This window comes from Marmota monax, unplaced genomic scaffold, assembly GCF_021218885.2.
Source record: "Marmota monax isolate L192 unplaced genomic scaffold, Marmota_monax_Labrador192_F-V1.1 WCK01_AAM20220418_F8-fsc00001, whole genome shotgun sequence".
NCBI classification, from domain to species: Eukaryota; Metazoa; Chordata; class Mammalia; order Rodentia; family Sciuridae; genus Marmota; species Marmota monax.
The window spans coordinates 33,546,402-33,570,922 of NW_026693777.1; the positions used below are offsets into that span (position 1 = coordinate 33,546,402).

The window sequence follows — 24,521 nt, forward strand, 5'->3', positions numbered from 1 at the left end:
TTAATTTGGGTAAATACTGATAAACACAATTGATTATAGTGTATTTAACTTTATAAGAAACTATCCAACTATCTTCCAAAATGGTTATTTCATTTTATACTACCACCAGCAATGAATGAGAATTGCTGTTACTCCATAACCTCACCAGAATTTGGTATTTGGGATTTTGTCCATTCTACTAGGTACGCAAGGGTATCTAATTGTTCTTTTAATTTGAAATTTCCTAATATTATACAGAATCTTTTCACTTGTTTATTTGTCATCTGTATATCTTTTTTGGTGAGATGTACATTTAGGTCTTTTGTCCATTTTTTTAATCAAGTTGTTCTTTCTTACTATAAGTTTTAGAGTTTTGTATATTTTGGGTAACAGTCTTTTATTACATGTGTCTTTTGCAAATATTTTATCTCATTATATAGCTTGTCTTCTCATTATCTTGACATTGCCTTATTATAATGAAGTCATGATTGTCAATTGTTTCTTTCAAGGCTCATGTTTGGTATTATATCTTATGACTATAGTCAAGGTCTTCAAGGTTTTCTCCTATATTAATATCTACAAGTTTTGTTGTTTTGTGTTTTACTCATGGATTTAGATCCAGTTTAAATTTAATTTTGTGAAGGGTGTAGGATCTGTGCCTAGATTCATTTTTTGCATGTCAGTGCCAAATTGTTCTAATAACAATTATTGGGGAAAAAATTTTATTGTAATGTCTTTGCTTTTTTGACAGAAATGGTTGACTTTATTTTGGTGGTCTGTATCTGGATTCATTGATTTATATGTCTTTTTTTTCCCCAATATCACAGTCTTAATTACTGCACTTTATGGTAAGTCTTGAAGTTGGGTTTTATCAGTCCTTCAACTTTGTTCTCCTTTAATATTGTTCTGGCTATTCTGAATCTTTTGTCTGTCTCTAAAATGCTAGAATTGTTTTCCTGATATCCACTAAATAATTTACTGGGATTTGGATAGGTATTGTGTCAAATCTATACATCAAATTGGGAAGAACTGATGTCTTGACAATTTTGAGTCTTCCTGTTCATGAACATGGAATATCACCCCATTTATTTACTTTTTTAATACCTTTTATCAGAATTATGCAAGTTTTCTCATGAACTTATATATTTATTTTATTAGATTTTTATACCTAGGTATTTCATTTGGGTTATGAGTTGTTAATATCAATGATATTTTAGTTTTAAATTCTACTATTGATTGCCAGCATTAAAAAATGGGCTTTTTTATATTAAACTTTCATCCTATAACTTTTATATAATCATTTATGTGTTTCAAGAATTTCTTTATTTATCTTTCAGATTTTGCTACATAAATAATTATGTGATCCATTTAAAAGCATTAGTTTATTTCTCCTCAATCTGTATAATTTTATTCCCTTTATCCATATTATTGCATTGGCTAGGACTTATAGTATGATGTTGAAAAGTAGTGGTAAGAGGGTATCCCGCCTTTCTGATCTTAGCAAGAAAGTTTCAGGTTTCTCAATATTAAATACAAAATTAGCTATCAGTTTTCCATGGATTTTTTAATCAATTTGTAGTACTTCCACTAGATTCCTAGTTTGCTAAGAGTTTTATCATGAATGGTGGGTGTTAGATTTTGTCACACCACTCATGCATTGACTGATTTAATCATATGATTCATTATATGATTATGTGACCTCACTTTCCTGACGCATCTAAGAAGAGTTATTTTTCAGACTGTTCAGCTTTTTACTTGTTGTTAGAATGTGGCAGTGATGCAAAACCAGAAGCTGAAAACCTAGACATTTTTAAAATATTTTGAAGACTGAATGAAGATGTTGGAGCAGATCTGGGCATCAATCCCTGATCTCCCCATAACACAGAAACAGGGCAATAAAAGGACAGCTGATCAGAGAGGTGGGTGATAAAATAAATGCTCTAGGACCAAATATTCGACAGTCTTAGACCTGGAGAAACTTGAAGTTTGGTTATTAGAGCAGAAAACAGGGACAGAGTTCCTCAACCCGGAATCCAGACCAGGGTAAGAGAAGGAGAGAGGGGCAACAGAGACAGAGGGAGAGGAAAAGCATGTAAGCTCACTCCATTAACAACATCTGGAAAGAAAAGCAACTAAATTAAAATGTGACAGGAGCAAGAGGATCCTTGAAGGGAATCAAGCAGCTTAACCCAGATGGTAGACAGAAGGCCATGCTGGGCATGACAGCCATTTTGTGGAGCCCACAGCTTCTCAGTGCCCTAGAAGAAATTAAATTAGCATAACATCTCCTCACCTTCAGATAGCAACAAATAAAACCAGAGGGAGTACCATTACAGTGGGCTGTCTCAATAGTCTGCCTAGAAGGAACTTGTAGAGGGAACTCTACTAGTCAAAAGTTGGTGAAACCTCCTCTCCCTCGCTGGGAATGAGGGGAGTGAGGTGGAGCAGGCCCATTCCAGGAAGTGCTAGCCTAACCCAGCCCTCCAGAGAGCCTTCACAGGAGCCTAGTCAGAGAAGAAGTAGATACCCATGATTTGCAGGGGCCAGTGGTGGTAAGTAACAGTTCAGAACCAGACAGGGAGGCAGTTTCCATTCCAGGCAGTGGAAGGGGATGGTGCATGTGACTTGCAGCAAAAACTGACAGGAACTCTGACTCAGGCAGAATGCTGTCACTGTCCCACTCAGCAGAGGTGACCAGTGCATGCAGTTCACAATCTTGGAGAGTGAAAGTTAGAATCCAGGTGAACTAGATGAGTCTCTATCAAGCAGAACAGTTATGTATCACAAACCACACACACAGAATCCACAAACACAGGTCCCATGTTTTCAGAGAGCCACAAGCCTCTATGCCACTTGGAAGAGGCTCGGTGGAGGGGAGTGGGTAAGCGGTGACCTGTAGCATATAGAGCAATAGCCCAGAGCCCTATGTCCTGAACTCCTGAACACAATAGAAACAGCCAGCAGACAGCACTGTGCCCTCTCAGAATCCAGCCTCAGGCCCTTGGGCTTACAAACAAGAACCAGCTGGTGGGAAGTCCATAGCAACTATGGGGTAGTTCCTGAACCCCAGCAATTCTGGGGGAATCCAAACCAAAGACTGATGGACATCTAAAAGTTCCAAATCTTGATGAAATTCAAACCCAGATTCAATAAGGATTTTCTTCACCTTGGCACAGTTTACTATAAGTACCTCTAATATCAACTTTGATATACATATACATATATGTATGTGTGTCTTTCTCTATATAATCTTCTCTCTTCTTTTGCCCAATGTTTCTCTTCTGCCCTTTTCAGTCCCGAAATTGCATTATAGCAATTTTATTATATTTAATAACTAAATTTTTAACCTATTCCAGAACTTTGCTACAAGTTTGTCCCTGGATTAAAACTATGGAGAAGAGCATCAACAAGTTTTTAGATTTTCATAAGGTTGAATATTATGTGACTTTGCTCTGAAGTGATTGTAGTAAATAAGGTTCAGTGTCTTCTAAGTGGTGCTGATACTGGGGACAGCAGAGGACACACAGAGGATGAAACAATAAAAATGTGAATATCCACTTAGCCTAGACTCTTAAGAGAAAGAAATTCACTAAATAGTACCTTGAATTTAAAAAAAAAAAAAAAGCAATAATCATCCCATGCTTTCAGACATTCACCAGGCTCTATGATACTATGAAAAGGACCCTTTGAAGGGTAGTGGGTGTGTGGTCACCTATAAAAGACAGACATATAAACAGAATTAAAAGGCAAGAGAAAGAATCACCCAAACAGCCCACACTTCAATAACCGACCCAAATGTTACCTCAGTGAAAGAAGTGCTGGAGAAGAATTTAGAAAATCCATAGTTAAAATGTTCAATGAATCCATATGCAACAAAATGAAACTGAATCCCTTTCTCTCGCCATGCACAAAAGTTAATTCAAAATGGATCAAGGAGCTTGATATCAAATCAGAGACACGCCGTCTGATAGAAGAAAAAGTTGGCTACGATCTACATACTGTGGGGTCGGGCTCCAAATTCCTCAATAGGACACCCATAGCACAAAAGTTAATAACTAGAATCAACAAATGGGACTTACTCAAACTAAAAAGTTTTTTCTCAGCAAAAGAAACAATAAGAGAGATAAATAGGGAGCCTACATCCTGGGAACAAATATTTACTCCTCACACTTCAGATAAAGCCCTAATATCTAGAGTATACAAAGAACTCAAAAAATTAGACAATAAGATAACAAATAACCCAATCAACAAATGGGCCAAGGACCTGAACAGACACTTCTCAGAGGGGGACATACAATCAATCAACAAGTACATGAAAAAATGCTCACCATCTCTGGCAGTCAGAGAAATGCAAATCAAAACCACCCTAAGATACCATCTCACTCCAGTAAGATTGGCAGCCATTAGGAAGTCAAACAACAAGTGCTGGCGAGGATGTGGGGAAAAGGGTACACTTGTACATTGCTGGTGGGACTGCAAATTGGTGCAGCCAATTTGGAAAGCAGTATGGAGATTTCTTGGAAAGCTGGGAATGGAACCACCATTTGACCCAGCTATTCCCCTTCTCAGTCTATTCCCTAAAGACCTAAAAAGAGCATGCTACAGGGACACTGCTACATCGATGTTCATAGCAGCACAATTCACAATAGCAAGACTGTGGAACCAACCTAGATGCCCTTCAATAGATGAATGGATAAAAAAAATGTGGCATTTATACACAATGGAGTATTACTCTGCATTAAAAAATGACAAAATCATAGAATTTGCAGGGAAATGGATGGCATTAGAGCAGATTATGCTAAGTGAAGCTAGCCAATCCCTAAAAAACAAATGCCAAATGTCTTCTTTGATATAAGGAGTGTAACTAAGAACAGAGTAGGGACGAAGAGCATGAGAAGAAGATTAACATTAAACTGGGATGAGAGGTGGGAGGGAAAGGGAGAGAGAAGGGAAATTGCATGGAAATGGAAGGAGACCCTCAGGGTTATACAAAATTTCATACAAGAGGAAGTGAGGGGAAAGGGGAAAATAATACAAGGGGGAGAAATGAATGACAGTAGAGGGGGTAGAGAGAGAAGAGGGGAGGGGAGGGGAGGGGGGATAGTAGAGGATAGGAAAGGCAGCAGAATACAACAGACACTAGTATGGCAATATGTAAATCAATGGATGTGTAACTGATGTGATTATGCAATTTGTATACGGGGTAAAAATGGGAGTTCATAACCCACTTGAATCAAAGTGTGAAATATGATATATCAAGAACTATGTAATGTTTTGAACAACCAACAATAAAAAATTTTTAAAAAAAAGAAAAAAAATGTTCAATGAACTGAAAGAAGAAATAAAATAATGTTTTTAAATAGATTACATGTTTATTTATGTAGAAAGATCTGAAAGAATAAACAAAGAGCAATTAGGCAAAAAAAAAGAAAAGAAAATGCATAAAAATAGAAAAGCAAGAAGTCAAATTATCACTCTCTGCAGATGATATGATCCTATAGTTAGATCAGAAAAACTCCATCAGAAAATTACTAGAGCTAATTAGCAAATTAGCCAAGTAGCAGGTTACAAAATTAACACACAAAAATCAATAGTTTTCCTATATGACAGTAATGAATCTGCTGAGAAAGAAATCAGGAAACTATTTCATTCACAACAGCTTAAAAAAGTAAAATAAAATAACTAGAAGTAAATCTAGCCAAGCAGTTGAAAGACCTCTACATTGTAAACTATAGAACACTGAAGAAAAAACAGGAAAAGACTCAAAAAAATGGAAAGCCCTCCCATGTTTAGGGATATGCAGAATAAATATTGTTAAAATGGCCATACTCCATCTATGTATGATATTTCAAAATATATTCTACTACCATGTGTAACTAAAAATAATAAATAAAAAATTTTTAAGCCACCATACTACCAAAAGCAATATACAGATTCAATGCAATCACCATCAACATACCAATGGCATTCTTCACAGAACTAGAAAAAATAGTCCTAAAATTTATTTGGAAGAGTAACAAACCCAGAATGGCCAAAACCATCTACACCCCCTACCAAAAAAAAAAAAAAATGCTGAAGGCATCATCTTATCTGACTTCAAATTATATTACAGAGCTATAGTAACAAAAATTGCATGGTACTGACAAAAAAAAAAAAAAAAAACAGAAGCATAGACCAACAAACTAGACCAGAAGACAAAGAGATAAGCCCACATACCTAGAATTATCTGACCCTTGACAAGTTGACAAAAACATACACTGGAGAAGAGACAGTTTTTTTAACAAACAATTCTGGGAAAGCTGGTTATCCATAGGTATAATGAGACTAGATACTTATCTCACCCTACCTGATAATCAATCAAAATACAAATATATACATATATATATATATATATACACATATACATATGTGTGTGCATGTGTGTGTGTGTATATATATACACATATATGTGTGTATGTGTGTGTGTGTGTATATATATATATAGAGAGAGAGAGAGAGACAGAGAGACAGAGACAGAGAGACAGATACAGATATAGATAATCAGAACAAACAGCCTCACTTTAAAAAATTGTAACAGGGCTTGGGTTGTAGCTCAGTGGTAGAGCACTTGCCTAGCATATGTGAGGCACTGGGTTCAATCCTCAGCACCACATTAGATAGATAGATAGATAGATAGATAGATAGATAGATAGATAGATAGATAGATAGATAAAAAGATAAAATTAAGTTATCATGTCCATCTATGACTAAAAATATTTTTTTTTTAAATTGCAACAGTGGTACCTGGTAAGAATTAAATAAAATGACATATGTAAGAATTTGTCACAGTGCCTGGCATGAGATGAATTATTGATAAGTATCTCTTTCCTTCCCTTCCAAATCAAGTGATTAAACTATTTAGTTTCATGTTTAAAAACTCAAGCTCTTGTCTCAGATTGTACTGAATTCAGGTATTGGACTTGCCTTTATTTAGATGTGAGTCCTTGAGCAAATTAAGTACTTTACCTAAGCTTCAATGGCCTCACATATAAAATTAAAATAGTAGTTGAAAACTAACTAATTGTATTGCTGTGGAAATTAATGTGCTTATTCATAATTACTCATCTCTTTGCCTGGAACATAACAGGCTTTCAATAAATTTTAACTGTTAATGTTTGTATGGCAAAGTAAGGTCAGCTATGGCATAGATACACTTTTTGATCCATGAAATGAATTAAAAAACAAGTAAACAAGAGTAGGTTTTCCTTTAATTAAAGAAAGTAACTCAGAATTCCATGCCAGATAGGGAGTCAACAGATGGAGTAAAATCTTTGGTCCAATGTGAGAAAAGATGTATCAGGTGTTTGAAATAAATTCATCAAAGAATGGGTCCTTGGAGTAATAATGTCCATCAGCAGAGGGAATCTCAGCAGAGATTTCCCCCTTCAGGGGAGTTGACTTTAACCCAGCAATAGTTTCACCAGGGACAAAGAGAAAATCCAGACTTTTATTGTTATAACTGCTGGGGTGGGAGGGAGACTATGTCTTCTCCAACTGGAAAAATATTTCCCCAAATGTATTCAAAGGGCAAGCACAGGGGACAAAACTCTGAGATCCAGGGGAATGAAGAGAAAGGGAAGGCTTATCTGCAGACATTGTTTCCCATTTCCAGTGGGTCCCTGAACCAACTCCTACAACAAAGGGCAGATGTTCATATTTCACGAATGTGGAACCCAGAAAATATTTTTATATTATATAATACATGTGTTATATTTCAGTGTGGAAATGTAAGTTTAATAAACTACCTTTACTGAATTAAAGTAAAACCCAAGATGCAAACTAAGCCATTTACCTTTTTGTTTATTTTAGGGAAGAAATCTAGACTGAGGAAAGGATATGATTCCTTCCAATGAAAGTAACTGTGCAGATATTTTCTAGGAGCTGATAGCTATCAGTCCTCAGAATGTGGCATTCCATTTTCTAAACTGGACCTCTAATCTCTGCCTAGGTTTGTGAAATGGTATCTGTCACACAAAAATAAAATGCAACGTTTAAGAGTCTCTCTCTCCTCAACCCTGCTGTACAGAAGCTGAATTCATTAGCTATAAATTCAAGTATCAAATGAAGGGAAGATGATAACCTACATGGTAAGTAAAATACAGCACAAATAGGGGATTTCTTAGCACCCTGGGATGTTATGGAAATAACAAAGGTCACAAAAAGTGCTTGGGGAAGATGGAAGATGCAGAAGAGTAAGTACCTTCAAAATCAGTATTTCATAACTGTTTTTTCAAATTATAAAAGTAATATATGCTGCTTACAGAAATTTGAGAAATGACATAAAAAAGAAAATAATTTATCTGATCTGTAACACTACTATTAAAGTTTTATATCTTTCTAGGAATTTTTTTATGCTTTTGTATCATTTAATTTCTCTACAAAAATGTATATAAAGTAATTACACAAACTCTTCTTATGCCAAGAATGCTATAGCTATATAAACCTTTGCCCAAGAGTCAGCATCACTTCATTGTTCATTAGAAACTTAGAATCCCAGGCCCCAACCATTCCTTTTGAGTCAGAATCTACATATTAACATTCTCCCTAGGAAATCCTATATAAGCTATAACTATATAAGATCCCATGAAAAAGGTGTTTCACAGTTAGAATACGCACGGCTCTGAAAGATGATCTCCATTCCAGAGAAGGGAGAAGAAACAGGCAGGGGCTGGGGTTGTTGCTCAGAGACAGAGCATTCGCCTAGCAAGTGTGAGGCACTGGGTTCAATCCTCAGCATCACATAAAAATAAAATAAAGGTATTGTGTCCACCTACGACTAAAAAATAAATGTTAAAAAAAAGAACAAGAAACATTCAGTAGAGAATTCACATAAAAATGAAGTAAAAGCCAACTGTTTTAAGTACCATAAGTACTCAAACCTACATAAATTATACTCCAGGGTGATGAATTTACAGAAGTAGTTTAAGATAATTACAGACTTCTTTTTTAAAAAAAAATTGTGAATAATGAAAGTTTAAAAAATTAAAATTGAGCAAAAGCCAGCAGTTATTTAATGCCATAAAGGTGAAGTCTAAAAGCTGCCTCTACAAAATTTTTAATAAACTGTTTAATAATATATACCAGAATGCTTTCCAGAGATAAAATGGGATTTCCATCACCTTTGTACCATGTATTTTTGGCTTAGCCATTTATATACAATTACTGATAATATTGATGCTAACATAGAAAAAGTTTTAAGTGAATTGAAAAACCATTTTCTCATGCTCTTCATAATATTTTAATCAAAGACAGATGAAATTCACAAAAATGTTAAGCAAATTAATAGACAATAAAAATTTAAAAGCTAGTGTTTTGAAAGTCTAAAAGATCTTAATAGACTAAAAACAGTGAAATTCAATAATAAATACTATTTCCACTTCAAAAACTCAGCAACACATGCATCAGATGGGGCCAGACTAGTTTTTAGAAAGTTCTTGTGAACAACCTATCCAGTCTTTGGTCAAATGCAGACTCAGTAAAAAAAAAAAAAAAATCAAGTAAAGTGACAATTAAAGTCTGAATGAGTTTTCAGAAGCAAAGAGGTTATAGTTCCTCTGTGCTCTGTCAGTCACACAGCATGAAGAGTACTGCGTTCAGTTTTCACATAATATTTTTTTAAAATGTGACCAATAAAAGGAAGGTAACTAGGATGAAGAAGGCCTGGAAATTATATCATATTTAGTTGAAGAAACCAAGAGTGCTTAATCTAAATAGAGAAGATTCAAAGACTACACGTACACCTCCCTCAAATCTTTTGAAGTGTAGACTGACAATGAACACCTGTATAATGTAGTAAAAAGAAAAAAATCTTGCTCAATATTTGTTATGGGCCCATCACTTGGAAAACACTCTCATTTCAAATTTTGTCCAAATTGTAGTTTTTATTTAGCCAGCTAACTGCCCCTCAGCAAGAGGCTGTTCAAGGTGCAGAGCCCATCTCTGCCCACACAAGTCTTTTAAAGACAAAAACCACTTCCACCCTGTGCAGGATTCTGCAACTGTGCAAAGTAATCTCTTTTCAGAATCTAAATTTAGCAATTATACAAACTGCTACAATATTATAAGTGTCTGCAATTCACCGGGGTTTTCTGTTTGGGGTAGAGTTGCCATTTGTGGTTGGGCAGGGGTTGCAACAATCTTAATTGGGTTAACCACCCTCTCTAATCAAGATAGTTTCTTTTTTTAATATTTATTTTTTTAGTTGTAGTTGGACACAATACCTTTGTTCCATTCATTTGTTTTTATGTGGTGCTGAGGATCGAACCCTGTGCATGCTAGGCGAGCCCTCTACCGCTGAGCCACAATCCCAGAGCCCCTTCAAGATAGTTTCTGTTAAGATGGAGTTACTTAGGCTAAGTTCTTAAGTAACTTATAACTAGAATAACTTAACACTACTTATCCTACTTATCCTATAATTCTACCTCATCTTATTGATATCCTATAGTCTGTATGGTGCTTACTGACTAGGCTAGGCTATAACACACTGACCTTACTGTTTATGGCCTGGTAACTCAGTCTTCCTGTGACTCTGTTATCACTTCTGCAATTATTAGAGGGGTAAGAAGGATAATTTATGTTCAAACTCCTACAGAGTGTGTACATATGATGGGCACATATTAAATGCTAACTTCCCTTTCCTGAAGTGGAAGACCAAAGCAGTAAATCAAAATTGGAAAGTGACTCAAGGGAGAGCAAGGAAGATTACTGCAACTTCCAAATATGAAAGCTGCACTGAAGCTGAAGCCCTGCCTTCCTTTGTAATGAGCTCTTTGACACTGCTCTTCCAGAAGAAGCTAGAAAACCACCAGCAAGAAGGTAGGAGAGAAAGACTCACTGCTGGCAAAGAGAAGCTGGAAAACCACTAGCATCTCTTAAAGCTCCAAGATTCAGTGAGTTCAGAGCAAGAAGAAAATGCAACTCTTAAGGTTCTATTCTAATCCATGATTTCTCTGAGGCCAGTGAATATAAGCAATGCATAATTCCAAGAAATGAAAGGCTAGACTTCACAGTTTTCTTATTTCCTCCAGAATATAGAAAGAAACAGGTGGATATTGTGGTGGATGTTGTCCCTTTCCTTTACATGGGTTCCTAGGACATAGTGTATTGATTCAATTGCACTTTGTGCTACAAAAAAATAAGTAGAAGATAGGAATTCCTGGAGGCAATGAGAGAAAAGAGGATAATATCTAGTTGAGAGGAAAAAATAATAATAAATCAAAGACTCTGACAAATAGAATTACAAAACCTAAAAAATGCAAATGAACAATTTCCTGTATTTTCTTCTCTTTTTTAACTATATTCCTTTTTAAATTATCAAGATTTTGCATAAATGCATGAGCGGTGATCTGCCTTATGCTATGATAAGTATAGAGAAGATATATATATATATCACAAAAGTCAGGTAAGGGTAAAATAGCGCTACAATCATGCCTGCTATGCCCTTCTTAATTCAGTGTACTAAGAGAGATCACCTCTTATTGAATTAATGCCATGAAATAACAATTGCAGCAGATCTCATTTTGGATGACCTGTTGATGCCATTTTATAACCATAATTGATAATTATGAATCAAGCAGAACTTTTGAAGTCAAAGATTTTATGTAGTATCTGGGACTTTTTCGATATTATTACAAAAAAAATAAAAATAAAAAAGAAAGCCATGAGAAAATTAAAACTAAAGGGAAAAAACTGTAATTTCACCTGTGATGTGATTTGAGGAAGATCCCACCTGCCTTCCCTCAGATTATGAGAATATGGACAGCACCAACAAAACTAACATTTTATTAGTTCCCTGAACTTTTTCTCTGGGGTGGTGACATTTTAGAAACATATATACAGGAAGTTCTTTAAAATGGGGATAAAATGGCAAAATAGGAAAAAAGGCATGGAATTTATCTTACCATTTACTGGTTTAAAACTTCAGGCATTTGACCTCCTTGAGCCTTTATCTCGTCATATATGAAAGAAAGTAATAATCCTTGCTATGACTCCCCTCTAGTGTAATTAAGAAAACCAAAGAACATAATACACATAAGTCCAAAACTAATTTCCTTCAAGTCGCGCCTCCAAAGAGAGAGTTGCCTCCTGCAAAGTCCCGTGAAAATTAGAGCAGCTGTGAGCTATCACTCTCTTTGCCACTGGCTGATGGAAGATTCCCAGCATCGGTTTGTCATTTCCTATAATTTTCACCTGCAAAGCTCTAACCAAAACCTTCAATTACAGCAGGAGAAGCACTGATATTCCCTCTCCCCAACACAAACTCTGAGACTGGAAATAGGATGAGAGTCAAGCTTCCTTCATCTTGATATTATGGGAGTCTTTCATCACATTAGAGGAGATAGTGCTTGCTCAGTCATGCTGCTGGAAAACCCAAGGCCTACGTATGAGGATGTTCCTCTTGAAATGTCACATCCTAGATTTCTGTGTGCCATTAGGATTATAATGAGTAAAAGGAACCCCCATGACTCTGACTCATTCTGGGTCCACAAGTTGCCCCCAGAGAAAGCTGCTCGGACAAATCTGGTGTGTGTGCCATCTGGTCACAAGCCTTTGTGTACATGATAGCACAGAAAATGAAAACTGCTCAAATCACATATTTTGTGGGTTAAATTTACATAAGGGTTTATTGGATTTTTTGTTTGTTTATTGAATTATTTTGTCCTTCATAACTGATGTTATTACAAAAAGGTGAACAGATCTTTTTTGTTTATTTCATTATTATGGGCAGTAGTAGGTTTTTATTCATTTGATGTTTTAACATAAATTTCAGCCATTATCCTTTTGATACTGAAAATTTTCCAAAATTATCTATTGGAAGCCCCTTCAAGGGTCTGCCTGTGTCCTTTTGACATGCTCACTCTCAAGCATCTCTTTGCTTTCTGAGAAGCAGGAAAAGACAACATAGCCCCAGTCCACCTTCTGCTTTCCCAACCCCAGACCTGAAATCAATCCTTTCTTCAACAGGAAGGAGCCCTGCCTCCTTTTAGTGGGAATCTATTCTTTTCTTAATTCATTTGTGACTGAGCATTTTTTTTCGAGTCTTTAAAATTTGGAATATTATTGCTTCTAATTTCTTTCAGTATTTAGTGCTAGGAAATAAAGGGTGTGGATTGATATTTTCAGTGAAATTTAATGTTATCAAGTTTTTTCTTCCTTGATTTTATATTCATATTTTTTTTCTTTTATAACACTAATCTTGATTTCTGCTAATATTTTTTACTATCTACAAAAAAAATCACTTCAAAAAATCATACTACATATTTTTCTACTAAAAATAAAAATACCAAGCACAGTTTGGAGGGGAGATGGAAACGTGAACAGAATATTTGAGCTTACAAAATGAGGAAGAAGGGAAAAGTAAAACAGGGATTATAAATCCATATTTCAAATTTCTTCTGAATGAAACTTTCAACTAGATCAAGGTAAAATTCAGATAAACTTTCCTCTATTCTCCTGAATTAAAAATAAATATACAGAAAGTATGTGTGTATCTATCGATCAATTGATTTTCAAGTTTCCTTAAACCTGAATAAAGCACTAAAGGAAAAAAAAGTTGAATCAAAACATGACTTCCACAAGGCTGCCTTTTCTGAAATGGTGTTTTTTGGTGTGAGTCTATTGTGGTCACTTGAGGACAATCTGATGCTCACTTTCACAGGAAGACCCATGAGAGAGCAACTGAGGAGGATCAGCCTTGAAAGGGATCACCTGGGAAATTGGGCAGATTGGAATCTAGGTGGCCTTAATAAAAAGCACATTTGTAGCCAGCAAGAAATAATCCTGTCACTTAAGACTACAATGGTAGCCCTGGTATGGAATATAACCTGTAGGAAGAAAATGGGAGCTATGGTATATTTGGAAGACAAAAAAACAATCTTAAGAGAGATAGTTAGCAGGTTGAATCTTTGGTGTGGTCTTAGGATCCAGGGGATTATCTTCTCTTCCTGTATATATAAACACACACACACACACACACACACATTTAACCTGTTATGTGCCCAAAATTCCACATGCAAAAAAAAATTCTTCTGCATTTTAAAATCAGCTTTATTTACAAGATTAACCAAGGATAATAATATCCACCAAGCACAATAATTTCTGAATAGTTTAGAATATTTTATGTTTCTGTAGCATTTTACAATCTATAAGCTACTTTGTATATATTACTTTATACAAGTCTCATGTCAACCTTGCTACATATGTGTAATTATTCACATTTTACAGAGTTAGTAATGTAGTTTCAGACAGTAAGTGCTTTCACCAGGAAGTACCATTTACAAAGCATCAGAATCAGAATTCGAGCTCAGGTCTCCAATATCTCTAAAGTTCATGCTCTGCCACACTGGTGGATCTCAAACCAGGCTGGAGCTGTACCTTTCAAAGGCTTCCCCAAGGATTCTTATAACACTAAAGTCAGTAGCCAATGTACTACTACAACCTACAGATAGAGAATAGATACTGATCAGGGCCCAGACATGGTCACTTAATGTAGCTAAGGTGTAACTTGCTTAAAGTCATTCTATCCCTATGTGGTTATTTTCATATCTAATTTTTTAACCCTCATGTCCTCTTCTCTGTGTTGCTTAGACAATACAATTGTTTTGTTCCATGAATCTATCAATTCTAATTTTTAAAAATGAATTATTTATGTGAAAGTAGACAACTCAGTTTAGCTTTGGCCGAACACTGGTCTGTATCATTCAGACCAGTGTTCTCCAGAGCTTGGTATGCCAGGCAACTTACTGAGGAATACAGAAAGGAGAAATTTGAGTTTCTATTTTTCTTTGAATTCCAAGAAAACTTTTTCAAAAAGTTTTACTAAGATTTATCATATTGATAGACAGTGGTTTATATACAATTTATAAGTGAATATAAAAATTTAGAAGAGGACACTCAACAAATCTCAACAAGCCTATTATTGGGGTGTCCAATCAAAAAACAAAGAGAAACCACTGGTCTAGACCCTCTGCCCCATGACCAGAAAAGTGTGCTTACTCCCCTGAGGGGAGGACTCAGAGGCATAACTCCCCTGGATGTGTGATTTGTGCTGTAATCCTCATAGGATGGAAAGAAATTGAGCTCAGAGGCCAGAAATTTCTCCTACATGGTGAGCGACTTCATCCTCTTGGGTTTCCCTTGCCGCTGGGAAATACAGATCTTCCTTTTCTCCATATTCTTTATGACTTACATCCTGACTCTGCTCGGAAATATGGCCATCGTATGTGCAGTGCGCTGGGACCACCGTCTCCACACCCCCATGTACATTCTGCTGGCCAACTTCTCCTTCCTGGAGATATGCTATGTCAACTCTGACGTGCCCAACATGCTGGCCAACTTCCTCTCCAGGACCAAAGCCATCTCCTTCACCCGGTGCCTCCTCCAGTTGTACTTCTTCTTCTCACTGGGCACAACTGAGTGCTTATTTCTCTCCATCATGGCCTATGACCGGTTCCTGGCCATCTGCCGCCCCCTGCACTACCCCACTATCATGACTACTAAGTTCTGTAATGGCCTGGTCATCTTTTGCTGGGTCTATGGTTTCCTCTGGTTTCTGATCCCAGTGATACTCATCACCCAGCTGCCATTTTGTGGCCCAAATGTGATTGATGACTTTCTGTGTGACCTGGGTCCCCTGCTGACCCTGGCTTCAGCCTGTGTCCCTATCCCAGGGACAGTTCTCATATGTGGAACCATGAGCTCCCTCCTCATTTTTGCTACCTTTTTCTACATAATTGGCTCCTACACACTGGTGTTGAGGGCTGTGATACAGGTGCCCTCTGCTGCCGGCCGGAAGAAGGCCTTCTCCACCTGCTCCTCACACTTGGCTGTCGTGTTTCTATTCTATGGATCAGTCATGATGACATACGTGAGTCCAGGGTCAGGACAAGCAGAGGGTATGCAGAAGTTCACAACTTTGTTCTACTCAGTTTTGACCCCTTTTTTCAACCCCATGATCTATAGCCTTCGGAATAAAGAAATGAAAGATGCCTTGAAGAAAGTTCTAGGAGGTTCCCCAAATTGATCTGTGGTGTTAGTGAGTTATTCTTAAATGAGTTCAGACTGTGAGCTCACTGTGAGTGATGAGCTGAGAAGCTGGCAGGTAGATGTGAAAGTGGATGTGAAGGGCCACATCCCCAGATGGAATTCTCTGCCTCTTCCATGGAATGCTCCCTGCTTCTATTTAACACGTCTTTCATTCTTCCTTTCATTATAATTGGATGTTCACAAATTTATTTCCAAATGCCTCCCTATTTTTTTTAAATTGAAATTCCCTTGAAAGCAGGAACTATCCTTTATCAATTTCTGTAATTTCAGAACTCAACCCAGTACATAGATGTCAATAATGTCAACCTAAACAAAACAAATACATTTGTTCATATTTCCTAACTGTATTCTATCATTCTTAATGGTCAGGACAAAAGCTGCAGAAACTATACAAACTCAATTATAATCTGTATTTTATATGTCCTACAGATGAAATGGAAAGGAAAAAAAAATAAAACCTTTTCCTAGAAAACATGTGAGGTCAACTTAAACTTAACAAACCATGAAATGATAAATCAATTAAAAGTTTCACCAGATAAAAGTTAATGTCTAGGAAATTACTTCCTTCCCTCCCTTCATCAATACCTTTGCCTAATAATGTAAGTTGCTTTCTTTCATTTTCTTTTTACTAGCAATTTTTCCACTCCAGCATGTTTTAAATTATATTATACAACCTTACTATTGTAAGCATGGTCTTTGGATTTTCAGGCGGGCTCACTAGGAAACTTTTTAGAAGGTGAGATCTCAGAAACCATCCAGGCCTATTGAATCAGAATCTCCATTTTTATAACATCCTCAGTAGATTGATATGCACATTAAAGTTGGAAAAGCACTGATCTACCCCAGAGATTCTAAAAGGGTTGCAGTGATCACCATCACATGTAGGGCTTTCTATTGATGTCTACATTCATCTGAACAGGGATTTTCAACCTAGTGACTCAGAATTGAGAGTGGGGCCTAGAAATATGTATTTTGAAAAGTTAGCCTAGAAGTTAGAAACATAAAGAGAGGGTTAGGAACTATTGCATTAGAATTTAGGAGATTCTAAACAGTACAATAAAATGCAACAAAATTGTACACATTCCTTTTCTTTTCAATAGCTGCCCTGGTGCAAATCAATCCATATGAATAAATATTAAATTATAATAAGACATATTATAATCCAACTATAGTAGCCATTGCTTTGCCTCCCACAAAACAGATGTCTTTTTTAAGTGTTTTTTACATGCTTGCATTTGAGATACTATAAATGGTTAAAAGAAGTAAGCATATAATGAAAAAGAACAAAGCTGAGGGCATCACAAGATTTGATTTCAAGACAAACTACAGAGCCATAGCAACCAAACAGCATGGTAGTGGCACAAAAACAGACACATAGATCAATGGAACAGAATAGAAATCTCATACATATATAACCAAATGATTCTCACTAAAGGTGTCAAAAAGCATATTGGAAAAGGACAGCCTCTTCAATAAATGGTGCTGGGAAAACTAAATACCCGTAGGCAGAAGACTGAAATTTGACCCTCTCACCCTATACAAAAATTAAGTCTAAGTGGATCAAAGACTTAAATGCAAAACCTGAAACTATGAAGTTACTAGACAATAACAAAGGGGAAATGCTTCAGAGCACTGGTACAGGCAATTATTTATTTTGATAGGACCCCAAAGCACCGGAAATAAAAGCAAAAGCAAACAAACAATGACACATATCAAAATAAAAAGTTTTACACAACAAAAGAAACAGTCAACAGAGTGGAAAGACAAGCTAACGATTGGGAGACAATATTTTCCAACTGTTAATCTGACAAAAGATTAATACCCAGAATATATAAAGAATTCAAAAAGGCAACAACAACAAAAATATAATTCAATTTAAAAATGGGCAAATGATCTGAGTAGACACTTCTCAAAAAAAGAAATCAAATGGCAAAAAAATATATATGAAAACGATACTCAATATCATTAGCTATCAGGGAAATGCAAAGTAAAACTACAATATCATCTCATCCTAGTTTAAATGGTTGTTATTCAACGAACAATAACAAATACTGACAAGGATGTGGAAAAAGGAATTCTCATACACTGTTGATGGGGATGTAAATCATTACATCTCCTTATGGAGAATAGTCTGGAGGTTCCTCAAAAAATTGAAAATAGACCTAATATATGATCCAATTTTACACTTCTGGGTGTATATTCAAAGGAAATGAAATCAGCATAATAAAGAGATATCTTCATGCTCTGTACACAATAGCTAAGATGTGGCATCAACCTATATGCCCATCAAGGGATGAATGTAGAAATGTGGTACAGAGCAAACTTGTAATCCCAGTGACTCAGGAGGCTGAGGTAAGAGGGTCACAAGTTTGAGGACATCCTGGTCAACTATGTGAGACCCTGTCTCAAAATAAAAAATAAAAAGTGTTGGAGATTTTACTCCGTGGTAGAGCACCCCTGGATTCAATCCCCAGTACCACAAAAGGAAAAAAAAAGAAATATGATATATATGTCAGAATATTATTCAGCCATAAAGCAGAATAAAATCCTGTTGTTTGAAGAAAAAATAAGTAGAACTGGACTACATTGTATTAAGTTAAATAAGGCAAACAGAAATGCAAGTGCTGCATATTTTCTCTAATACATGGAAGATTTTTTTTAAAAAAAATCAATCTGAATTTAGAACAGGTATTACTAGAAATAGAGGGGAATGGTGAATAAAGGGAGACAAGATTTGATCAAGTACATGTTATATGCGTGTGTACAAATAACACACTGAATCCCATTAGTATGTACAATTAATACATGTAAATAAAATAAATAAAGGAGGAAGCATATGAGAAACCTATGCAATCATTCATTTAGAATATTTCTATGAAGCCGGGTTCAGTGGTGTACACCTGTAAACTCATCTATTAGGAAGTCGGGGTGGGAGGATTGCAAGTTTGAGGTCAGCCTAAGCCACTTAGCAAGGTCTCATCCCCAAAAATAACAATGATAAATAAGCAAAACAAACTATCCTATAAAATTTTTTTCTGGCATTGTACTTGCCTTTGGAATGACCCAGATTATCAAAATTCCCTTCCTGCCCTTGGAGAGGTCACAACCCTCTGATAGAAATAAAATTCCTTAAACATTTTTGTTCTGTTTTATAACAGCTTGACTGGAATATAATTTATATACCATGATGTTTACCATTTCAAAGTGAACGATTCACTGTTTGTTTTTTGTTATTGTCATTTAACCACATGTTGTACCACCATCACCACTAACAAATAGTGACAAGTTCTGCATATTGACTTTGCCAGGATGTTAAAGGTGGCCAGATAGTGACATTTCTCCGAGTATGGGCTTTTTAAGGAACTCGAAACCCTGAATCCCCTCCAGTGGCTTCTAGTCACCTGCTTTACAAAGACATTAGTTGAGGCTACTTGGTTTTCAAAGGTAATGTGGAGCCAGAGAGAAGGAGAAGGGAATAGTACTAGTTAAAAATTCCAGAAAAAAATATCTTTCTGTGAAATTTCAATTATTTTATTGAATAAATGCTCCTGGAATTTTTGCAATCCTTTGGCTAATTTCCAGAATTCTGAAAAGATTTATCTTAACAATTTGTGCCAAGTTTCTTCTGCTTTTATGGAGGCATAGATTTTCTGCCATCTTAAAGTGCCTTCCTAAAATGTTAACCTTTAACTTGAATGCTACAGGAGAATTGTGTACACAATGTTGTAGAAGCAGACATATCCAATTCTGCATGGAAGAGTGAGATATAGAAAGTAACACAAAGGAAACAGCATTTGAGTTGGACATTGAAAGATAACTCAAAGTTCTGCAGACATAGAATCTAGGAAAGCAACCCATACAAAATCATTAAAAATGAAGTTAAATCCATAATAATATTATCAGACCATTGTAGGGCACGTCACATCAGAGAAATAGAAACCTATGATGGAGAAAAGAAAACCTAACTTGCAGACTGATGCTCACTTCCTGGTCTTGGGGCTGCACATGGCTAAGATGGCACCTGGCCATCAGCCAGAAAGCATTACCATGGGTTGTGAGGAAAAACTGGACCACCTCTAGAATAGACTCAGAATCCTTCCGCCCTCATGGACAGCTCGCCCGTGTCCCCTTAATGGGTGTATACGTGAACTCTCCTCACCCTGCTGACCTTTATCCTGATTGGCTCCTGTGCCTTATATTAGTTGTGTGTGCTTCCTCAATAAATGAGCTCCAGCTTTGACTGGTCTCCCTGACGCGTCTGATTGTCCTCCAGCAAGGGAGGGCTCGGTGCGGGCAGTCAGTTGGCCCTCTCCTTTCTTGGCTTGTCCTGGATGGGGCATGTTCTCCCTATCTCTCCTGCAGGTCGTGTGGGAACAAAGTCTAAAACCCCTGACATCTGGCGCCCAAACAGGGACAGGAAGAAGTCAGTTCACCAAACTTGAAAGTATCGGCAAGCCAAGCCAAGCCAAGCGAGTTCCGAAGTAAGGGTCCCCTGAAGAAATGGGGCAATCTCACACTAAGCATGATGCTCCATCTCTTAAAGCACTGAGATTCATGCTCAAAAGCTGAGGTTTAGAGATCTCAGATGCCCAGGCCGAAAAGGTCTGGGAAACCTTGACACGCGTTGCGCCCTGGTTGGTGGCTGCCAATCTTTTTGATTGGGACACCTGGGACGGCACAGAACAATTGGTGAGGAAGAGGGAGATTAACCTGAGAAAGGACCCCCCTCTGGGGGTCTACCTGACCCTATCTGCCCTCAAAGCCTGTTTCTCCCCTGGCCCCTCAGAAGGAACATCTAAGGGAGGCAAAAACCCTTTTAATACACCTACTCCTCCTACCACTACCTCAAAGGGTGACCCGGCTTGGGAAACCCTTGTTGAGGAGTGACTTGGGTCATGGTGAGTCAGTCCTCCTGATGCCCAGGAGGAGAAAGGCTTAAAGCCTCACTCTGACAATGGCCTCCTAGACCTTTTTGATCCTCGGCCTGTTCCTCTGAGTTCCACAACTGCTGAGAGCCATGGCCGAGTCTGTATGGCCCCTGGCATTTTGCCAACAGTATTGATTGACAGGCGAGGCATTACTATCCGCCTCTGCCGCAACTTTTGAGTTCTCGCACTATTTTGGAGTTCTTGTGGGGATTTCCGGGGATTCCCCGAGAGTTCCCATTGGTTGGGGAAGTGCAGGAGGAGGGATTTCCGGGAGAGATATTTTCCGGCTGGGGGTTCCTGGACAAGCCTCATGGCATTCGGGAGGATTCCCCGGGAGCTGTGTGAAGTGTTTTCCTGCAGTTTAAAAATAAAGTTTGTTCCTGCTTCAGTGGCTCGTGATTTGTGCCCAGCCAGACTGCGGCATTTGGCGGCCCGTACGGGGAACGTCTGAAGCTTCGGGTAAGTGAAATTGCTTGCCCCTAAGAGAAGGCGAGAGAATGGGTGACCATTTTAAAAAACAATGTGTTCTTGTTTTGATTTGTTTTGTGTTTGTTTCAAGCTGCCTATCCCTAGAATTTTCTCAGGCAGATTGGGAAAAATGGTTGGCTCAAGGTTTGAAGTTGTTCGCCCCTGAGGAAGAGATAGAAATAGACCACAAATGCACATGTCAAGAAAATAGGAAAATTGATACAACGATTTTTTGTTCCGTTTTTGTTTCATTCTGTTTTGGTTTTGTTTTGTGTTATCTTATTGGGTTGTGTTATCTTTATAACAGATTAGAAATTAGTAAAAAACAAACTGAAAGAGTGTTAAGTAAATTGTTAGAGGTTCAGACCATGGAGAAAGACATTTTAGATCAAGCAAAAGAGAAGGTCTCTCAAGCTAGTCAGACAGAGGAAGAAAATTTAAAGGAAGAAAGCTTAGAGGAGAAACAGCTATTAGGGAAAAAGCTACAACAGGAGGCTGCTACTAACACCGTTCTATCACCAGAGAGCGTAATTCAACCAACAGCACCCCCTATGGAGATAGCTGAGTGGCCCTCAAACCCCGTAGTTGATAGATGGGATCCTGATACAGGACCTCAAAGATTAGCATGCCCTGTACTTGAGCAGGCAGGAGGGCAGCAAATTCACCGTGCTTTAGATTTCAAAACAGTGAAGCAGCTAAAGGAGGCTGTAACAACCTATGGTCCTCAAGCACCGTTCACTGTAAGCATGGTCGAATCCATTACCAACTTGGACATGACGCCAGCAGATTGGGCTAGTATGTGTAAATCTGTGCTAAATGGAGGACAATATTTGTTATGGAAGGTTGCCAATGAGGAATTTTGCATGGAGACAGCTAGGCGAAATGCAGCAGCTGGTTACCCTCAAAGAAATCTAGATATGTTGTTAGGAAAAGGACCTTATGAGGGTCAACGGCAACAAATTGAATATGATCCTGGAGTATACGCACAAATTGCTGTAGATGCGGTTAGGGCATGGAAAACTTTACAGGGGCATGGAGGTTTACAAGGTCAATTATCTAAGGTAATACAAGGAACTAATGAACCTTACGCTGAATTTGTAGATAGGCTTATTCAAGCAGCTTCTAGAATTTTTGGGGATACAGAACAGGCAATGCCATTTATAAAACAACTGGCTTATGACCAAGCAAATCGTTGTTGCAGAGAGGTCATTAGACCATGGATACATGAAGATTTAAACACATATATTAAATTATGTAGAGACATTAATGAAAAAGGGCAAGTCTTAGCAGCAGTACAACAGGCTTTAGATGCCAAGCCAAAAACATGCTATAATTGTGATCAAACAGGACATTTTAAAAGGAGTTGCCCCATAGGAGAAGGGTTTAACAAAGCTAGATATCAAACGAATAGAATACCGGGTATTTGCCCACGATGCCATAGAGGGAAACATTGGGCTAATGAATGCCGTTCTCAAACCACCATAGAGGGTATTCCATTATCAAAAAACAGACAAGGACCAAGTGTTTACCCACGATATCGTGGAGAAAGGCATCGAGCTCCATTGCCAAAAAACGGACGGGGGGCCCAATGCTCCGGGGCCCATGACCACAAATGTACGGGGCACTGGAGGAACCCAGAAACACCATGGAGGAACCCAGCAACACCATCAGGGTAGTGCCCAGGACACATTATCCATCAGATCTCTCATCAGACGAACCAGAGGGAGCGCAGGGTTGGACATCTGCGCCTCCGCCAGAGCAGTACTAACTCCAGAGATGGGAGTTCAAATCATTCCCACAGGAGTAAAAGGACCTCTTCCCCAAGGAACAGTAGGCTTATTGTTAGGACGCAGTTCTTCTACGCTAAAAGGACTTATGATAAGTCCCGGGGTAATTGATCCCGATTATGAAGGTGAAATAAAAATTATAGCCAGTTCTCCAAAGGGTATATCAGTAATTTCACCAGGAGATAGAATAGCACAGTTATTAATAATACCCAGCCTACATGATAAATTTTCCAGTAGTACTATAGAAAGAGGTTCCAGGGGATTAGGCTCCACAGGTGTAGATTGGGCTATGCTGTCTTTAAATTTAGATTCTCGCCCCATGCTAAAACTAAATATTCAAGGACATGAATTTAATGGGCTACTGGATACAGATGCAGACCTTAGCATCATATCTCATCAAGAATGGCCAAAACATTGGCCATTACAACAAGCCACTCAAACGCTTCGAGGCCTAGGAGTGGCAACTAATCCCCATAGAAGTGCAATGGTATTAGATTGGAAGGATCCTGAAGGATGTGAAGGAACTATACAGCCATATGTATTGGATCATCTTCCTATAAATTTATGGGGACGAGATGTCCTAGATCAATTAGGTTTGACATTAACAAATAACATCAATCCAAATGCGCCCACTATTAGGGCTAGACAAGGTTTCAGGAAAGAAAAAGGATTAGGAGAACAAGGCATAGCAGCACCAATTCAAATAGATCAGGGAATAAATAGACATGGACTGGGTTTTCAGAAGGGGTCACTGAGGCAATAAAAATTACTTGGAAATCAGATAGACCAGTATGGGTTCCTCAGTGGCCCCTGACTAAAGAAAAGATACAAGCAGCCCATGACCTGGTCAAACAACAATTAGCAGAGGGACATATACAACCTTCCATATCTCCTTACAATACTCCCATTTTTGTCATTAAAAAGAAGTCTGGTAAATGGAGATTATTGCAAGATTTAAGAGCCATTAATAATGAGATGGTTATTATGGGACCTGCTCAATAGGGGATTCCTCAATTGTCTGCTTTGCCAAAAACCTGGTACGTTTTAGCTATAGATATTAAAGATTGTTTTTTTTCAATTCCAATTCATCCTGAGGATAGTCCACATTTTGCATTTACTATCCCTGCACTGAATCATGAAGGTCCTGATCAGAGATATGAATGGAAAGTACTCCCTCAAGGGATGGCTAACAGCCCAACTATGTGTCAAATTTATGTTCACAAAGCAATCCAGCCACTTAGAAATCAAAATCCTAAACTACAAATATTTCACTATA

General features: G+C 37.6%; 1 protein-coding gene across 1 annotated transcript; it reads left to right on the forward strand.

The window, feature by feature from the left end:
• The first annotated feature begins 12,372 nt into the window (after window positions 1–12,372).
• On the forward strand, window positions 12,373–16,039 carry LOC124104772 (olfactory receptor 11H4-like). The gene is made up of 2 exons (XM_046461866.1): window positions 12,373–12,540; window positions 15,080–16,039. Exons 1-2 carry the CDS (start codon window positions 12,373–12,375, stop codon window positions 16,037–16,039), a joined length of 1,128 nt encoding a protein of 375 aa, XP_046317822.1.
• The last annotated feature ends 8,482 nt before the right edge of the window (window positions 16,040–24,521 follow it).